The sequence below is a fragment of the Vidua chalybeata genome, chromosome 5 (assembly GCF_026979565.1).
Source record: "Vidua chalybeata isolate OUT-0048 chromosome 5, bVidCha1 merged haplotype, whole genome shotgun sequence".
Classification (NCBI taxonomy): Eukaryota; Metazoa; Chordata; class Aves; order Passeriformes; family Viduidae; genus Vidua; species Vidua chalybeata.
The window spans coordinates 52,796,608-52,812,387 of NC_071534.1; the positions used below are offsets into that span (position 1 = coordinate 52,796,608).

Genomic DNA, 15,780 nt, shown 5'->3' on the forward strand with positions numbered 1-15,780 from the left:
CTTGTAACCTGAGTGATGTATTAAATTGAAGCTAAATCAAAGGGTGGTGCATGAGAGCAGTCATATGCTCGCTCTTGAGGAGTGAAGGGTTTACAAACAGATTTCTCTCGGGGAAGAAAAGCAATTGACACCCAATTAGTTAAAGCATATTCCTAAAGCTCAATGACTCGAGAGCAAATTACGGTTGTCATTGTGGATTTGTGAAGTGTGCTGAACCATGATGCATTCCTTCAGAGGGAACTTGCTTAGACATGAAAGTATAAAAAAAGCAGAGCACGTAAGAGTTCTCCATGCTTCTATAATATCTGAGCTTCAATAAAACAAATTTGTAAAGTAACCATGAAGTCAGCTGGATGCATTTTTATGGATTCCTGCTGCTTGTTAAAAACCTGTTGATGACTCACCATGCTTTGAACCGAAATGCGGTTTATCAGTCCCTTCCTCCCTGCAGTTGGTAGGTCCTTGGCTTTGTAGCTGTAAGCTGTCACAGAGATGGTCTGTGCCTGAGCAGAACGACGAGAGAGAAGGGGGTTTGCTGCATGACTAGGAAGAGGCAGTCACGTTGCTCTCTGTCCCTGAGAAGGGCTTTTCCTCCTTCAAGAGGAAGGTCAGTGCTATGTGATAGTGGTCGAGGAAACCCTCATCAGCAAGGAACGTTTTCAAACTTCATTCCTCTTTCTTTATTCGCATGTGCTTCATATGAAACAGCCCCAAGCCTGGACTTTATTATCAGTCAATCATTTTTGCAAGATTATGCAAGAGGAGGAGAACAGCTGTCATTTACAAATATACTTGAGTCTGGGAAATAAGCTTATTACTTTTTTTTACTTATTTAAGAAAAGCCTGTTTTAGTATGGTGAAGCAGTACAGCTGTACATCAGAAAAGACATCACCTATTCACAGGCTCCCTTAAGTTCTTGATCTAGTATACTTCAGCAAACACAGGATCAGGTTCCCTTATAGCAATGCCCCAGCCTTAATGCACCAGCCACACACTTAGACCTGGCATCCCGTCTCTGTGTACAATGCCCAGGGCAGCTGCCTGCCCAGGGCATGGTGCTGCCTGCCCAGGACAGCTGCCTGCCCAGGGCATGGTGCTGCCTGCCCAGGACACAGTGCTGCCTGCCCAGGGCACGGTGCTGCCTGCCCAGGACACGGTGCTGCCTGCCCAGGACATGGAGCTGCCTGCCCAGGACACAGTGCTGCCTGCCCAGGGCACGGTGCTGCCTGCCCAGGACACAGTGCTGCCTGCCCAGGACATGGAGCTGCCTGCCCAGGGCACGGTGCTGCCTGCCCAGGACACAGTGCTGCCTGCCCAGGACATGATGCTGCCTGCCCAGGGCACGGTGCTGCCTGCCCAGGACACAGTGCTGCCTGCCCAGGGCACGGTGCTGCCTGCCCAGGACACGGTGCTGCCTGCCCAGGGCATGATGCTGCCTGCAGGCACAGCAGCTGTGGCCCCATGGGCGCGAGGGCTGTGGCACGTCTGCAGGCGTGGTGAGGAGCAGGGTCAGCAGGCAGTGTCCCCGGAGCCAGCTGGAGGCCTACATCTCGCGGCTTGCTCAGCTTCGGTCATCCTCTTGATTCAGCAGCTTCAGTGTGGTCCTGAATAAGGATGCTTTTCTCAACTGGAAGAAGAAACAGTTTAGTGACAAAGTAATTAAATCATGCTGCTCATGAAAAGCCCTCACTGTTAATTTATAGTGTTTGTTGGAGCTCCCAGAATGCAATCATTGAAACAAAGACTGAACTGAGAACAAAAGGAAGGAACTTCTTGAGAAATTTAAATATAAAACAAATTTTATAACAATTTGAAGTGTGTCTGCTTGATTTAATTGGTTTTAAGGAACCCACTCCAAGGTTCTAGGTACATTAAGCAATTTGAGCATTTTCTGATTTTCTTTCTTTGCAAGCTTATTGCTTAAGAGTAGGTTAACAGTTTTACCACAGTTATAGAGAGCCTTATGAGAGAAAGAGAATCTTTATATTCTTTCTGTTTAGTGCAAATTTTGAAAACTTTGTTCTTTGTCTCCTGTAGCTGACACAGAAGATAGGAAAGGGTAAGGAAAGATGAAGGTAGCCATAAAGAAGCCATTGTACATTAAGCAATTTGAGCATTTTCTGATTTTCTTTCTTTGCAAGCTTATTGCTTAAGAGTAGGTTAACAGTTTTACCACAGTTATAGAGAGCCTTATGAGAGAAAGAGAATCTTTATATTCTTTCTGTTTAGTGCAAATTTTGAAAACTTTGTTCTTTGTCTCCTGTAGCTGACACAGAAGATAGGAAAGGGTAAGGAAAGATGAAGGTAGCCATAAAGAAGAGAGAAATCTTAAAATAAGTATGAAACCAGGAAATCCAACAGGAAGCTCTCACAAATTTAGTGGCTGCTAACTTTACATTTTGTGATAGGGAATTGAAACTTGTATAAAGCCTCATAAAATACAATAAAGAAAAAAGTCCATTCACATTATCTGTTACTTATTTCAACATGAATAGTAAAAGATTTTGTTTTATTTTAGAAGATTTTTCTGTCATTGCTCTAATTTTATTCTTTTTCAGGTAGTAATATTAAACTTATCTATTAAACTAACTAATACTGGTATAAATTTTATTTTCATTTTCTCACTTAGTTTGACCATCTTCTCTTTGCAGGAGCCTCATCCTTCTCAAATAAGACCTGAAAGTGGTCCACAAGCAGGTGGAACCAGACTTACCATCTCTGGTATAAATCTGGCCACTGGCTCCAAGAAAGATGTTCAAGTTACAGTCGGTAGCCAGCCTTGCAATGTGTACGTAGCCTGAGTAACTAACAATACAGAGCTGTGTCCTAAAAAAGCACCAACCTTTTCTGCCCCTTATAAATTAAACAAGTCCTTTGGCTATATCTTATAAATTAAATTATAAATTAAACAAGTCCTTTGTCTATGTCTTTGTGACTCCTCCCATGCAATGGAGTTCTGCATGTAACATTCAGACAGAAACTCATTCAGAGGCTTCAGTGGAAGGAGCAGTTATAAAAACACCTTAAGTGGGAGAATTTAGATGTCCAAAGGTTTCTTCACTTTTGGCTTTCTCTGCTAGACTGGCTGTTTCAAACCCACTTGTTGTAGATGCTTTCACTCAGCATGTCTTCAGTGGTTTTGCATAAAATATTAATTTTCTAGTCTCCCATGGTTTGTTCTTCTCCCTTCTTTTTCCTTTTATTAATTGTTGCCCTTGTCTTTTCTCAAAAAAAAAGGAAGGACACTAAGTGTGCTGACATTGCATTGTTCCTATGTTTGTACACTGTTCGTTGTTACATCCTGTATCTCTTTTGTTAAAAAGCTTATGTGACCTGATGGAAATGTTATCTCCTCTTATAACTACTGTACTTAGCAAAAAATAAAGCCCTGGTATTTTTCTTCTGGAGTATACAGTAAAAGAATACAAAACTCCATAATGTTAGTAACAGAAGATGTTTCCTCTTCTTTTTCTTCTTCAATCTAGTACTGAATTTGGAGACGAGATCATCTGCATTACAGGACGTAATAACAAGGTTGAACATGTTCTAGTCATAATGAACTATGGGGGCACAAGAATTACTGTACCACAGCTGTTTACATACAGCGAGAATCCTACTGTCACCAAATTCCTGCCAGTAAATAGCTTCAGCAGGTAATGAATTGTTTGTTGTAACTTTCTTCACAACTGGCTTAAAATATGTGTAATACATAATAAAAATATAAAATATAGAATTGTTTGGAATAAACTCCTATACTCTAGCAATGCACACATGTAGGTAGGTAGGGCTTGTGGTCTTAACTGCAATTGATGTTTGAAAGTATTCTGTTTACTTCCAAATTTTTATCCCTTTTCAAAAGTCAATGTAAAAAGTGTAACATCATGACCTAAGAGAACATCAAAAATAAATTTGGCTGTGAGTTCTCTTGGAGATATTAGTATCTGTCTTCTTGAATATTGAGAAATCACTTGTGTAAAATAGGATTTGGTTTTAATGTTTCCTTTTCATTTTTGGTTGGGTGACTTTGGGGGCCAGAATTTTTCTCTGGTAGATCAATAGTGATTTACCTCATGGAATTCAAATGACTTTTTTTCTTCCAAATAAACTAAAGCTTATTTTTATGGATTGCTTTGAGGTTTACTATCCCTCTAAATCCATGTCACTTCAATGACTTTAATTCCCACTGGCAACTTACATTCATTTTTATTCCTATGTGAATGTATTATTTTTTCAACAATGTGCTGCAAATAAAAGGGAATAGAGAAGCCAGGTCCCTACAGACCTGTGGAAAATATACTCTCAGCTCTGTCTCTATGTGTGTATTGTAGACAGAGTGATTTTAATAGTAACATTGGAGAAGTAAAGCACACAAGGATTGGCATCAATGTACAGCCAAAAATCCTGGCAAAGCAGTTTGTATTTTTTTCAATTCTGCTGTTTTAAATTGAGTTTTAAGTTTACATTCATCTTTTAAGTGCTTTTGTCATCAATAGCTTTAACAGAAGTCTTTTTTGTAGGATATCTAATTGTCATATAGGCATTACACATAGGGTTTTTTTCAGTGGAAGCAATAGCAGTGCAGGATGAAGCAGTGTATAGCTATGGTAGTCTGCCAATGACTTGACTTCTTTTTTAATTCTACCTTGCAGTGGAGGGAGAAATATTACAGTAACTGGAACCGGTTTTGAGCTCATCCAGACTTTCTCATTGGTGATATATGCAGAGCGTCCAGAAGCAGGGAGGATAAATCAAAAAAGGGTAATTTTCTTTCTCTTCCCCCAAAGGCATAACACTGGATGTACAACATATAATCTGTTCAAAAACTGCATATAAACTTTCCCACTGGACTTCACTGGGCTTGGGCTGAAATAAGGTTTGAACAGATTTCTGTGTCTGTTCAGGGTGTTTCTGTGGAAGAAGATCTTGACTTTCCTACCATCTTGCCTTACATTCACTTGTACTTTGCAATCTTCTGCTTTAAAATTAATTGCATTCATTATGGATAAGGATAAAAGATGTATTTCAGAATTTGGAAGTGTTTGTTTTTACTTTATCTTTCTCCTTCTTCTCCCCTTGCAGCCATTAGCAATTTGCCTGAAGCAGGATCTAAATCTAGACAATGCAGACTACTCAGCTTTGCACAATCAGTGTCTTTTATTTCCTGACATCTCAATGAACCAAGTCTTTTTCTCTTTTTTGCTTCATGCATATTTCACCTGCAACAGGTCACAAAAAGTTGTGAAAAATAACATTTAAAAAAAACCCTTCTCACATCTCCTGTTAAGAGGAACTGAGATTAACAATAATCTCAATTTCCCCTTCTTCTAGTGAAGATCACAATTTAATGACATGATTTATACCTAAAAGTGATCTTCCAGTAAGAACACTATAATACTCTTTCTAAGGCTGGCTTTTCAGTGTAAGACTGTCTTGTGATCCATAAAGAGTTTCTAATGTGCACGTTTTGTATTATATGCATGACTCAACTTTTAGAGTATGTATTAGGATCCATTAGAACCCTGTCCCTAAAGATTTTTAAGAAGAGAACTGACTGCATTTTAAAAACACTTTAAAAGGTAATTATCTTGATAATCTTGACTCCCAGGACAATCTAAAAGCCTATTTAGCATTCTTGACAGTGTTTATCTATATTTCTTACACCTTCTCTTATGTACTCTCAACCCGCTAGCTTAAGTCAGCATTACCTATGGCACACATTCTTCGTTAAGACTTTGCAGACTGCTCAGCTTTTCTAATCTTTTGGGTTGCTTTCACTTACATGACAATATCAGAAATGTTGGGGAGAAGCTATCTAGTTGCATTGAGTATGAAGTGAGAAACAGAGGTGGTGATAGAATAAATATTGAGGGCTCCTATTAGTGTTGTTGCCTGTGGTTGTTGTTACTGAATGATTGAAAGTGTCAGGGTAAAAACATTTGTTGAATTGGGGATGGAAGATGGGTGAACTGAGTTGTTACCTTGAGTAGTTGAGTGACAGCTAATGAATTTTATTCCAAAATTTCACTTAATGATTGTATTGAAATTCAGTGAGGTATTATATGGTGTAAGCAGAAAAGAATCGACCCAAGCTACTCAAAGGTACAGAAGATGATCAGGATTAAGGGTGACATGTTAACTTCCTAATCTGAGAGGAATTTGATGGTATCAGTCCAGTGGTAAAGAGCCATATAAATTGGAGGCAATGGAAACTGACCTGTAGCCCGAGTTTCTGCAGGCAAATGCTGGAATATAGTGAATCAATGATTCATCATCAATAAATCAAATTTATTTAATTTTCTTTTTCACAAATACTTCATACTGTGGTATTTCTGCTATATGGAGAGGATATAAATTCAGTGATTTTATTTCTATGGTCTAAAGTTATCAACAGTTATGTACAGAAAGGAATTGGACTCTAAAATGTGCATGTTCTTCTTCTTGTCTTCTTTCTTACAGTTTTATGGAAAGGTTGTTACAAGACTTAATGAAACCACAGTGGTTTTTTCTTCCCCACCAATACTGGAAGACCCAGAAAACTATAACATTACCACTGTTATTCTAATGGATCATTATAAATTGGTTGTAAAAAATGAGAGCCACTCCTTTGCCTATGTTGCAGACCCAACTTTTGAAAACTTCACAGATGGCATCAAAAAACAAGTCAACAAACTTATTAATGCAAAGGTAAACTTGTCAAAAGTTGGTGCTTGCTCAATTTGTCCTTGAAGCATGTATGGAATTTTTCTTTCCTTTCTCAAAGCCTTAACAGATGTTTGGTAGCATACCCCAAATTCTTGGTAGAGTCCCTTACCTCTACTAGATGATGAACATTGACAGGTCCCCTTTCCTCCCCACACTCTTTCTCAGAATGAGTGCCTATCTTTTTTAGCCATGCTTTGGGTTTGCCTAGGATGCCCCCTCCTGCTGAGGCTGGCATTTGCATTTGGAAATGCCCTCCCCAGTAGACCTCCCAGGAATTGGAAGGGACATTTCATCTCACACCAGGAAGGAAGGGAGAGGAATCACATAAATCCCAATCACTCTGCTGTTCTTTAGGCTGCAGTGCAAATCATATCTGCTAATGAAAGTGATCCAAATGGAAAGTTGCAATTCAGGATTTCTTGTCCCCCAAGACTTTGTGATGTAACACAGCCTTTTATTTTCTGTCTAGGGCAGTAACCTGAACAAAGCCATGACGATAGATGAGGCCCAGGCTTTTGTGGGTGATGAGCCTTGCAATATAAAAACTCTAACTGAAACGGACTTATATTGTGAGCCACCAGAAGTCCAGCCTCAACCAAAGAAACGGCAGAAGAGAGATACCATCAATAACCTTCCCGAATTCATTGTACGTTACCTTTTCTGTAGAATTTAGTTTCGTGTATCAATAACACTGTACAGTGCCTCTTGACTGAAGTAATTTGTTCTCCAAAGTTGTTGTAGCACTGTGAAGAAACTCTTTGCAGTTCTTTGTTCCTCCAGCTTCTGCCTACTGCATAAAAGATGTCACATGTAAAGAGCAGTCTCAAGGCTGCCAAATACCTTCATTATATCGAAATGTAGAACTCTAGCCAGACAGACTGGGGATTTTTCTTCCTCAGCTGAGCAAAATTAAATTACTTCATGGAATAAAGTGCTAGTGACCCAAAGTCAGTTTAAAATATTCAGAAGTATTTCCTTTGTTTGGAAGTTTGAACTAGAAATTCACTTGTAAAAATTACGAAGAATTTAGGGTGCAACTGAGAAGTGGCCCATCTTACATTTGCACTTGTTGAGACAAATGTCTGTTTTTATCTAATTAGGTAAAATTTGGACTCCGGGAATGGATCCTTGGAAGGGTGGAATATGATAACCGTGTGACTGATATCCCACTGAATCTTATTTTGCCACTGGTACTTATTCCTATGATAGTAATCATTGGCATTTCTATCATCTGCTACAGGTAAGTTCTTCTAATTAGGTGCTTTTGTTTCCCTAAAGCTTTCAAGGTACTACCTGATTGTTTTCAGCTCAGTCTACAGAAACTAACTTCATCTTTTTTATGAGCTGCAGAGTTTAGAAAAGGAGTTACAGCTGGAAATATGTATGAGCACTAAATTATTCCTCTCACGCATGCCAAATTCCTTGGTGTCAGTCAGCCTAGTCCTTCCTTTATATGTAAACAAAATTGGTCTCAGGTTTCCTAGTAAACAATTGCAGACTGAGTTGCACACATAACCTTTTGAAATGGCAGCTAAAGTGGCATTTGTTGAGGAGATAACTTATTGATAACTTATTCTGTATAAATACCCATGAACATTTATGCTGCCTCAGTCAGCACTGTAGGTTTGAGCTGGATGGTTTTGACTAAGGGTCGTTTTCATTTTTCCAGCTAAATTACTCACACACAAACTTCATGGTTAATGTTGGAATTCATGCTTCATAAAGGGCCAGAACATCTGTCTGTATTTCACTTAAAATCTACTTAGTCCAATTTTAAGCTTAGTAATGAGGGCCTCATACTGTCCCTCGGGAAGGGGTGGATTTCACTCTTATGGCACTTATCAATACAGCTGAAGCATGTGCTGTACAGTTCTTGTGAACCTCCATCAAACCTTCTGAGTTTGATCCCAGACACTCTCCTGGGTGGCTTAGGGCCAGTACAGGACATGTTGCAAGCAATCCTTGCTCAAACTGAGTTCCTGTACTTGATATATGATTGAAAGCATTTGTAGCTACTCCTTACTGGATTTTAAATTACTGGCCCATGTCTGCTTTGAAGAAACCAGCCCATGATAGCACCAAGTTGCTTTACATTGAATGAAGACCATTGCTGCTGGTTTTGTCCTCCATTCTCTTTCTGCTGTATTTTAAAAAGTCAAAGCCATGAAAATTTCTTCCAGTCCTTGGGATTCCCTCTCAGAGCTGTTGCAAATTATTTACTTTTGCATTTTGTAACTTTTTTTTTAATCTTACCTCTGTTCCATAAAGACGCAAGAGCCAACAAGCAGAACGAGAGTATGAAAAAATTAAATCACAACTTGAAGGCCTGGAGGAGAGTGTCAGAGACCGGTGCAAGAAGGAGTTCACAGGTATTACAGATATTTTCACTGCTGTGGGTCCTTTTCAGCAATCAAGACATGCTGGAGGAATGGTGCTAGCTCACTAAAACTGTCTTCTGGGAAGAAATAATCAATGCATCTTAGTAGTCTTCATTGGCGTTGACATAGAGCAGGTATTTTGCTATTATGTATGAGAGAAGTAAATAAAATAAAATAGGTAGCTGAGGTTATTAAAATTAATTGATTATTTTAGTCTAAAGGAAGAACAGAGTTAGAAATTGGGAGTAGAAATTAGTTAAGATTGGGGTTACTTATAGCTATTAATGTGATTGGCCATTAACACAAAGATAAGAATGTTATATAGTGACTAACAGTGGACTTAATATTTAGCAAATGACTGTGTGTGCGATGTATGCACACTAAAAACTGTTTTCAGAGCTGCAAAATTTATTTGCAGCCATCAGCATACAAAGGGATAATTTGGTAAGCTCACAGGAAAAAAAGTAGCATTTTAGCCTGTTCACCATGGGAAAATCTTAAGCTTGATTAGAGGAGCTAGCTAATTGTTCTGTGTAAATGTAGAGGCATCATCCCAGGGAAGGCAGCAGGACGTGTGAAGGCTCAGCATTTTTATATGCTGGACTACTCATCACAATGCTTAAATTAGGTATCTGAGTGCAAACTTTGCAAATATTGGCCTAAATGATTACCATGAAATGTCACCTCATCATCTGAATTATACTTGCTGTTGGGTCATATTGAAATAATCTCTATTTAAAAAAATACCCACATGCTTTATTGCTACAGAGAAAACACTGTTTCATATTGACAGTGGCTAAAAAGCAACATTGAATAAAACAGTAATTTCAGGTTAGAGTTTGACATTAATTTAAGAAGCTCAGGGTATCTCAAAGATTTCAGCCATGCTGGAAGCCTCCCTCAGTCTTGGTTTTTCTGGCATTTCTGGGACAGGATGTTCTTTACTTGTACAAGCTTGCTTTCTCTGGAAAACCAACTCCTTCCAGGTTCTGGACACAAACTAGAAGCAAATGTTTGAATCAATCCCAAATGGGCTTCATTTCAAACTGCATTTTGAACTGTGAAAGGATCTATCAAGGTTCTCCCTCCCTCTCTCCACCTCTACCTGGGCACATCTTACCCATTTCTGAAAGGAGAAAGTACCTTTCTCTTGCTGGGGCAAGAGTAGAGAGTTACACATTCCTACTACCTGTTGGGTTGAAAGTTTCCTCTCTGCTCCACAAGTACAAGCACTGGGGGAGTAGGATGCATATCCAAGGAGTAATCCAGTTCCTAAACTACATCCACCTTGACTTACAGTTAAAAGAAACACTGAAGTCAAAACACATTCTGGTTCCATACTCTGAAACTGTAATGTCAACAGTAGAAAGTGCAAACTCTCTAAAATACACAAGAACAAAGTCAAGGAAGGGGACAGCAGGAAGGAAGTTCTAATACCACACAGAGGGAAACAAGAAGATTCTTTGTCCCTCACCTTTGATGAATGTTATAAAATAAAGAGGCAAATGAATGAGTAAGAGCAATAGAACTCCTGAGACAATAGGTCACTATATTGATTAACATGGTGTTCCAATCAATCAGCAATATTGGGTAATTGGAAAGCCTTCAGCTAAAGTGGGTGCTCCAAAGGATGATTCTCTAATTTTTGTCCCTTTAAAAAACTTCAGGATTTTGAGTCCCACAGAAATATTTCCATCTATTTCAGTGAGCCATTTAACCTTCTTCCTTTCTGCCATCCCCTTCCTTTCTATTAAATTAGTTTGCTTTACACTTTAAACCTCTCTTTCCTGGATTGCTGTGGTTTTAAAATAACTTTCTGTACTAACTAGACTCAGAGGGTATAGAATATAGATTGGGGAAAAAGAAAAATAAAACCAAAACAAGACAAAAAATATTGCAATGCCTTTTTCTAGTTCTGTACTATAATCCTACATTCATCTAGATGAACTCACTCATACACCATAAAGGCCATTTTACAGACAGGCAATAACAAGGCAATTATCCTCAGGTCACCATAGGATTAGCTGTGGTTATAGTTAATAGGATGATTGTTAAAAATAGCAAGAGAAATGTGAGATGAAATAAGTTTTTCTGCTGAGTTGCTTTTTCATTATTACAAGGCACTCAAAGAACTTGTATTGCCTAAAAAACCTGCAGAATTTTTAAACTGATCCATTAAACTGCATTGCATATTGCAGATCTAATGATAGAGATGGAGGATCAGACAAATGATATCAACGAAGCTGGAATTCCAGTACTAGACTACAAAACGTACACGGACAGAGTCTTCTTCTTGCCCTCCAAAGATGGAGAGAAAGATGTGATGATTACAGGAAAGCTGGATATTCCTGAGGCCAGGCGCCAGACCGTGGAGCAGGCTTTGTACCAGTTCTCCAACCTCCTCAACAGCAAATCATTTCTCATTAACGTGAGTACTGAAGTAGGTGCACCTTGTCTCAGCTAGGCATACCTGCGTGTATGTGTTCAAGACAGCAGGTTTGCAAGCACAACTGAACAAAAATTAATAAAAATAAGTGATTTTCATATGGTTCTGGTTTCACAGTAACCACTGCAGATATGTGGCATCACAGCCAGAGTTTCCCGTTCGAGCCTACATTTCTGTGCCAGGTCATGTAATATGGAGTTAGTCAACACTGCAGTGGCTGTCAAAAGGAGGTATTTCCAAATCTAGGATAAAAACTGGTGTTACAAGTTTGGTTTAGCCTTTTAAGAAATGTGATCAGAGAGTGCTGATCACAATTCATCCTGGCTCCTCACGGGAGTCACCTGTGGACAGCCATCTTCCAGAATCTCTGCCCTAATGAAGGTAGAGGCTCCTCAAGTGGCCTATTCAACAAGACTGATGAGTGCTCACAGCTGCTCTAAAGAGACTTAAAATTGCTCACTCTCAAAAACTGAAGCTCATTGTCAGACACCTAAATATAGATTTAGCTTTCTCTCTCTCTCTTTTTTTTTTTTTTTTTTGAGAATCTAGTGCTGAGGTAGTTAATGGTAGAATTAGAGTTCATGGCAGATGAGAGCACTTTACAGGTGTACTTACATTAGTGTCTTTGTAATTTGATGTGAAACGACTGGGAATTTGGGGGAGAGAGGAGTTGATTTTCTCTTTTAAAATTGTCACAGAACACTATTTTACATTTAATTAAAACATCCTTTTTAGATAAGCTTTTAGAGAAGTATATAAGCATTCCTTAGGTCAGTCCAGTACATTGTATATCTAAAATCAAAATTTAGGCAACATTTTCATATAAGTTCTTTCAAACTTCTGAAAACTTTTTGATTCAGCGCTTAGGAGATTTAATATCAAAATAATGCTGCTTGCCTTCTTAATGCAGACAAGTGTTGAGGTTCTTCAGAAACCTGTAATCTGACTTCATTTTACATTTGTTTTCTTTTTCAGTTTATTCACACACTGGAAAACCAAAGGGAGTTCTCTGCTCGAGCTAAAGTGTATTTTGCATCTTTACTGACTGTTGCTTTACATGGAAAACTAGAATACTACACTGACATCATGAGGACGCTGTTCTTAGAACTGATGGAGCAGTATGTTGTGGCCAAAAACCCAAAGCTGATGCTAAGAAGGTTTGAATGATTGTCATATTTTCTGTATGTCTCTGGCTATCTGTAAATGTGTTTCTTTTGCGTTGTGACTGTGGTGAAATGCCGGGTATCTGTAAAATCAGAAATAACTTGGCCCAAGCATATGAGCAAGACAAGCCCACCAGGAGCGGCTGTGGAAGGCACCAGCAGGATGCTGGACAGGACTGCTTATTCAAATACTGCAGCGTAGACACACCTACCTTACTTTGAAATACCACACTTAGCATTTAATTTACTTTTTAATCTAACTTTATCCCAAATGATCTAGAATTTATACCACACATCACCTCCATAATGAGCACACATAATCAACTGCATTGTGCATTCAGTGAGGGCTTGCTCTAGTGTTTTAGCCCAGCTATTATTCCCAATAAATTTCAATGGATCTTGCTCTGTGTATGTTGTAGTTTTGTAATTTGTAGGTTGTTTCCCAGTAACTGCACAACTGGGTTAATTTTTTAGCTCTCACAGCATAGACCAAATTTAAGATTTTGAATAAAGGATGTGTGCTTTTCAGCAGTGAGATGAAGGCACCTACTCAGGAATGATGAGCAATATAAAGCACTTATCCTAAAGCAAGTATATGCTTTCAAGACTCTATAGGGAAATCATTGCATTAGGAGACTGAATGCATTTAAGCATGTAAAAATATTATATTTCAAGCAAGCAGTGGTTTTTTTTTTTTTTAAACCTTGTCATTAAGTGCCCTTACTATATTCAGGGTTGGTTTTTTTTTCAGATCTGAAACGGTTGTTGAGAGAATGTTGTCTAACTGGATGTCTATTTGTTTATATCAGTACCTCAAGGTAAGAGTTGAAGTCTGTTGCCTGTGGGTTTTTTTTTTTTTTAAATCAGTATTACTTAAAAAAGCTGCACTGATTTTGATTTTGCTTTATTTCATTTCCTTTCCTTTACACAGGACAATGCTGGGGAGCCTCTTTATAAATTGTTCAAGGCTATCAAACACCAGGTAGAAAAAGGCCCAGTGGATGCCGTACTGAAGAAAGCAAAGTATACACTGAATGACACAGGCTTACTGGGAGATGATGTAGAGTATACACAGTTGGTAAGCAAGGCATGATTAATAGATTATAATTTTTTTTTTTTTTTTTTTTTTACAATTAATTCCTACACTGTTACATCTGTACACAGTTTTCTAGACTACTGTGAACTGCATAGAAATTCTGGTCATGGGCAGGATTGTCAGTAGTTTGACCAAAACAAGTCTCCAAGCAGGAAAACAGAATTATAAAGTACCTTCTAAAGTAAAATTCAAATCCTGCTAGTGCAGAATCCATTTCAATAAATCCCTTTCATAATTTTCAGTTGGTGTGAAAAGTGGTCAGGATGTTTGGCTCCTCTTCTTTTCCCATCGAAATTCATTGGCAATTGATTTTTGCAGAATTCTTGCACTGCCATTATGCCTGAACCTCAGGTTTTCTGCCTTGTGATTGGTGCTAATCAGCATATCGAATATCATTTTAGAGATCATTTTATTAGTATACCAGATTGTGCTCCTCTGCAGTTCTGTGAGATGGCTCCACAATCTTCAGAACACTTTATGAACCACTTTCTACATTTTTTCTGTGTGAGTCAAGATCTTCTGAACGTGGGCAGCCCAACTGGCATTGAAAGTTGTTTATTTCCTCTCAGGGAAATAATTCCCTACAGTGCCTCTACAGCCAGTTCTGGAGACCTGTGTTAGTTGCTTCAACTGGGAAGAAATGGACATTCCTGGCAAGGGAACTCCCACTCTGGACTGAACCTCCCCCTGTATCTGATCACCAGTGCCATGGTCCAGTTCTTTTCTATTATAATTCTACTTAAACTTAATTCTGTTCACTGTCAGAAATTTCCACCACTTTTCAAACATGCTTCAGAACACAGATTCACTGTCCTTTTGGAAAAACTCAAGCAGCCCACTCTTTAGCTCTTCAGGGAGTGTAAAATCTAGTTTTACTCTTTCTGACAGTCTTGCTGGTTTTCTTCAGGGTACAGTGTAGTGAATATCAAAGATGCACAGACTGTCCTTCAGAGACAAATTCATGATTTTTTTCCTTTCTAACTTCTTTTTTATTGACATGTTAGGAGTCATTTGTAGTTGTCTTAAACTGAGAAAGATGCAGTGGCATATATGCAGCATGGAAAAGAAATTTAATAAAAAGCTTTATTAAGTCCTTGGTTGGGGGGGAAAAATCACCATTTTATGTATTCTGAAAGGATGCTGATGGGAGGGCTGATGGAAGAAAAGTTCTGTAGGACTTGCACTCATGGAGTCATCAGACTGTGACCTAGAGTAGCTGGATGAAGAATGTGTTGGGCAAGAAGAAATTTTACGTTCACCTGACTTTTGGGGATTAGTTTAGGTACCATCTTTATAAGTGCCACGCACAGAAAACACACTGATTGGCAATGCTGGCTGTAATTTCTGTGGTATATGGAAAACAAGATTTATTTGCACTGTGCATCATGTAAGTCTTAATAGGAGTAATTCTTTATTTGGTCTGTTTCTTTTCATTTAAAAAAAGAGCCTGCAATTAAGCTATATGACTCAGTGTGAAGCAGAAAATTCATGAGTGCAATCAGATGTGGGCACAACGTGCATATTAGCTAGATATTAAACATTGTAACATTGTACACTAACAGTATTTGGTCCAGACTTACAAATTTCCCATCAAACAAATATTTTATGTATCTGCATGCATGGAAGTTGATGAGATGTATGTATATATGTATATACATACAATAAAAGATTATGGAGGGGGTTGCCACTAAACTGTTGCCACTAAACTGTCCCACAAAAACTGTTGCCACTAGTTTTTGGGATTTTTGGCATGATGATGATGTTGTGGTAACTCTGAACAGTTAGGGAGCAATTGTGCACCAATGTAGGTTAAAGCATGAGTTAATTCCTTCACTTCCACCTGAAAGCGAGACAAGGTGGGTAAGTACAGCATAGAGCAGTTGTCTGCTCTCTAATTGTTCTTATTTAAAAGATGAATCTGTTTTGCATCACTGGTTACACTGACATGCTGCATACTGAACCAGCAGCAAAATCATGTCTAATTACCATAAAGC

General features: G+C 38.6%; 1 protein-coding gene across 1 annotated transcript in view; it reads left to right on the top strand.

The window, feature by feature from the left end:
* The window catches only part of PLXNB2 (plexin B2), a 174,053-nt gene that overhangs the window by 137,764 nt on the left and 20,509 nt on the right, over window positions 1-15,780 (top strand). Inside the window, exons 18-28 of the mRNA XM_053942941.1 lie at window positions 2,653-2,789; window positions 3,487-3,654; window positions 4,651-4,759; window positions 6,458-6,685; window positions 7,173-7,349; window positions 7,804-7,943; window positions 8,972-9,072; window positions 11,280-11,509; window positions 12,503-12,684; window positions 13,442-13,508; window positions 13,622-13,768. Coding sequence (XP_053798916.1) covers window positions 2,653-2,789; window positions 3,487-3,654; window positions 4,651-4,759; window positions 6,458-6,685; window positions 7,173-7,349; window positions 7,804-7,943; window positions 8,972-9,072; window positions 11,280-11,509; window positions 12,503-12,684; window positions 13,442-13,508; window positions 13,622-13,768 — 1,686 coding nt within the window. The remainder of the gene's footprint in view (window positions 1-2,652; window positions 2,790-3,486; window positions 3,655-4,650; window positions 4,760-6,457; window positions 6,686-7,172; window positions 7,350-7,803; window positions 7,944-8,971; window positions 9,073-11,279; window positions 11,510-12,502; window positions 12,685-13,441; window positions 13,509-13,621; window positions 13,769-15,780) is intronic.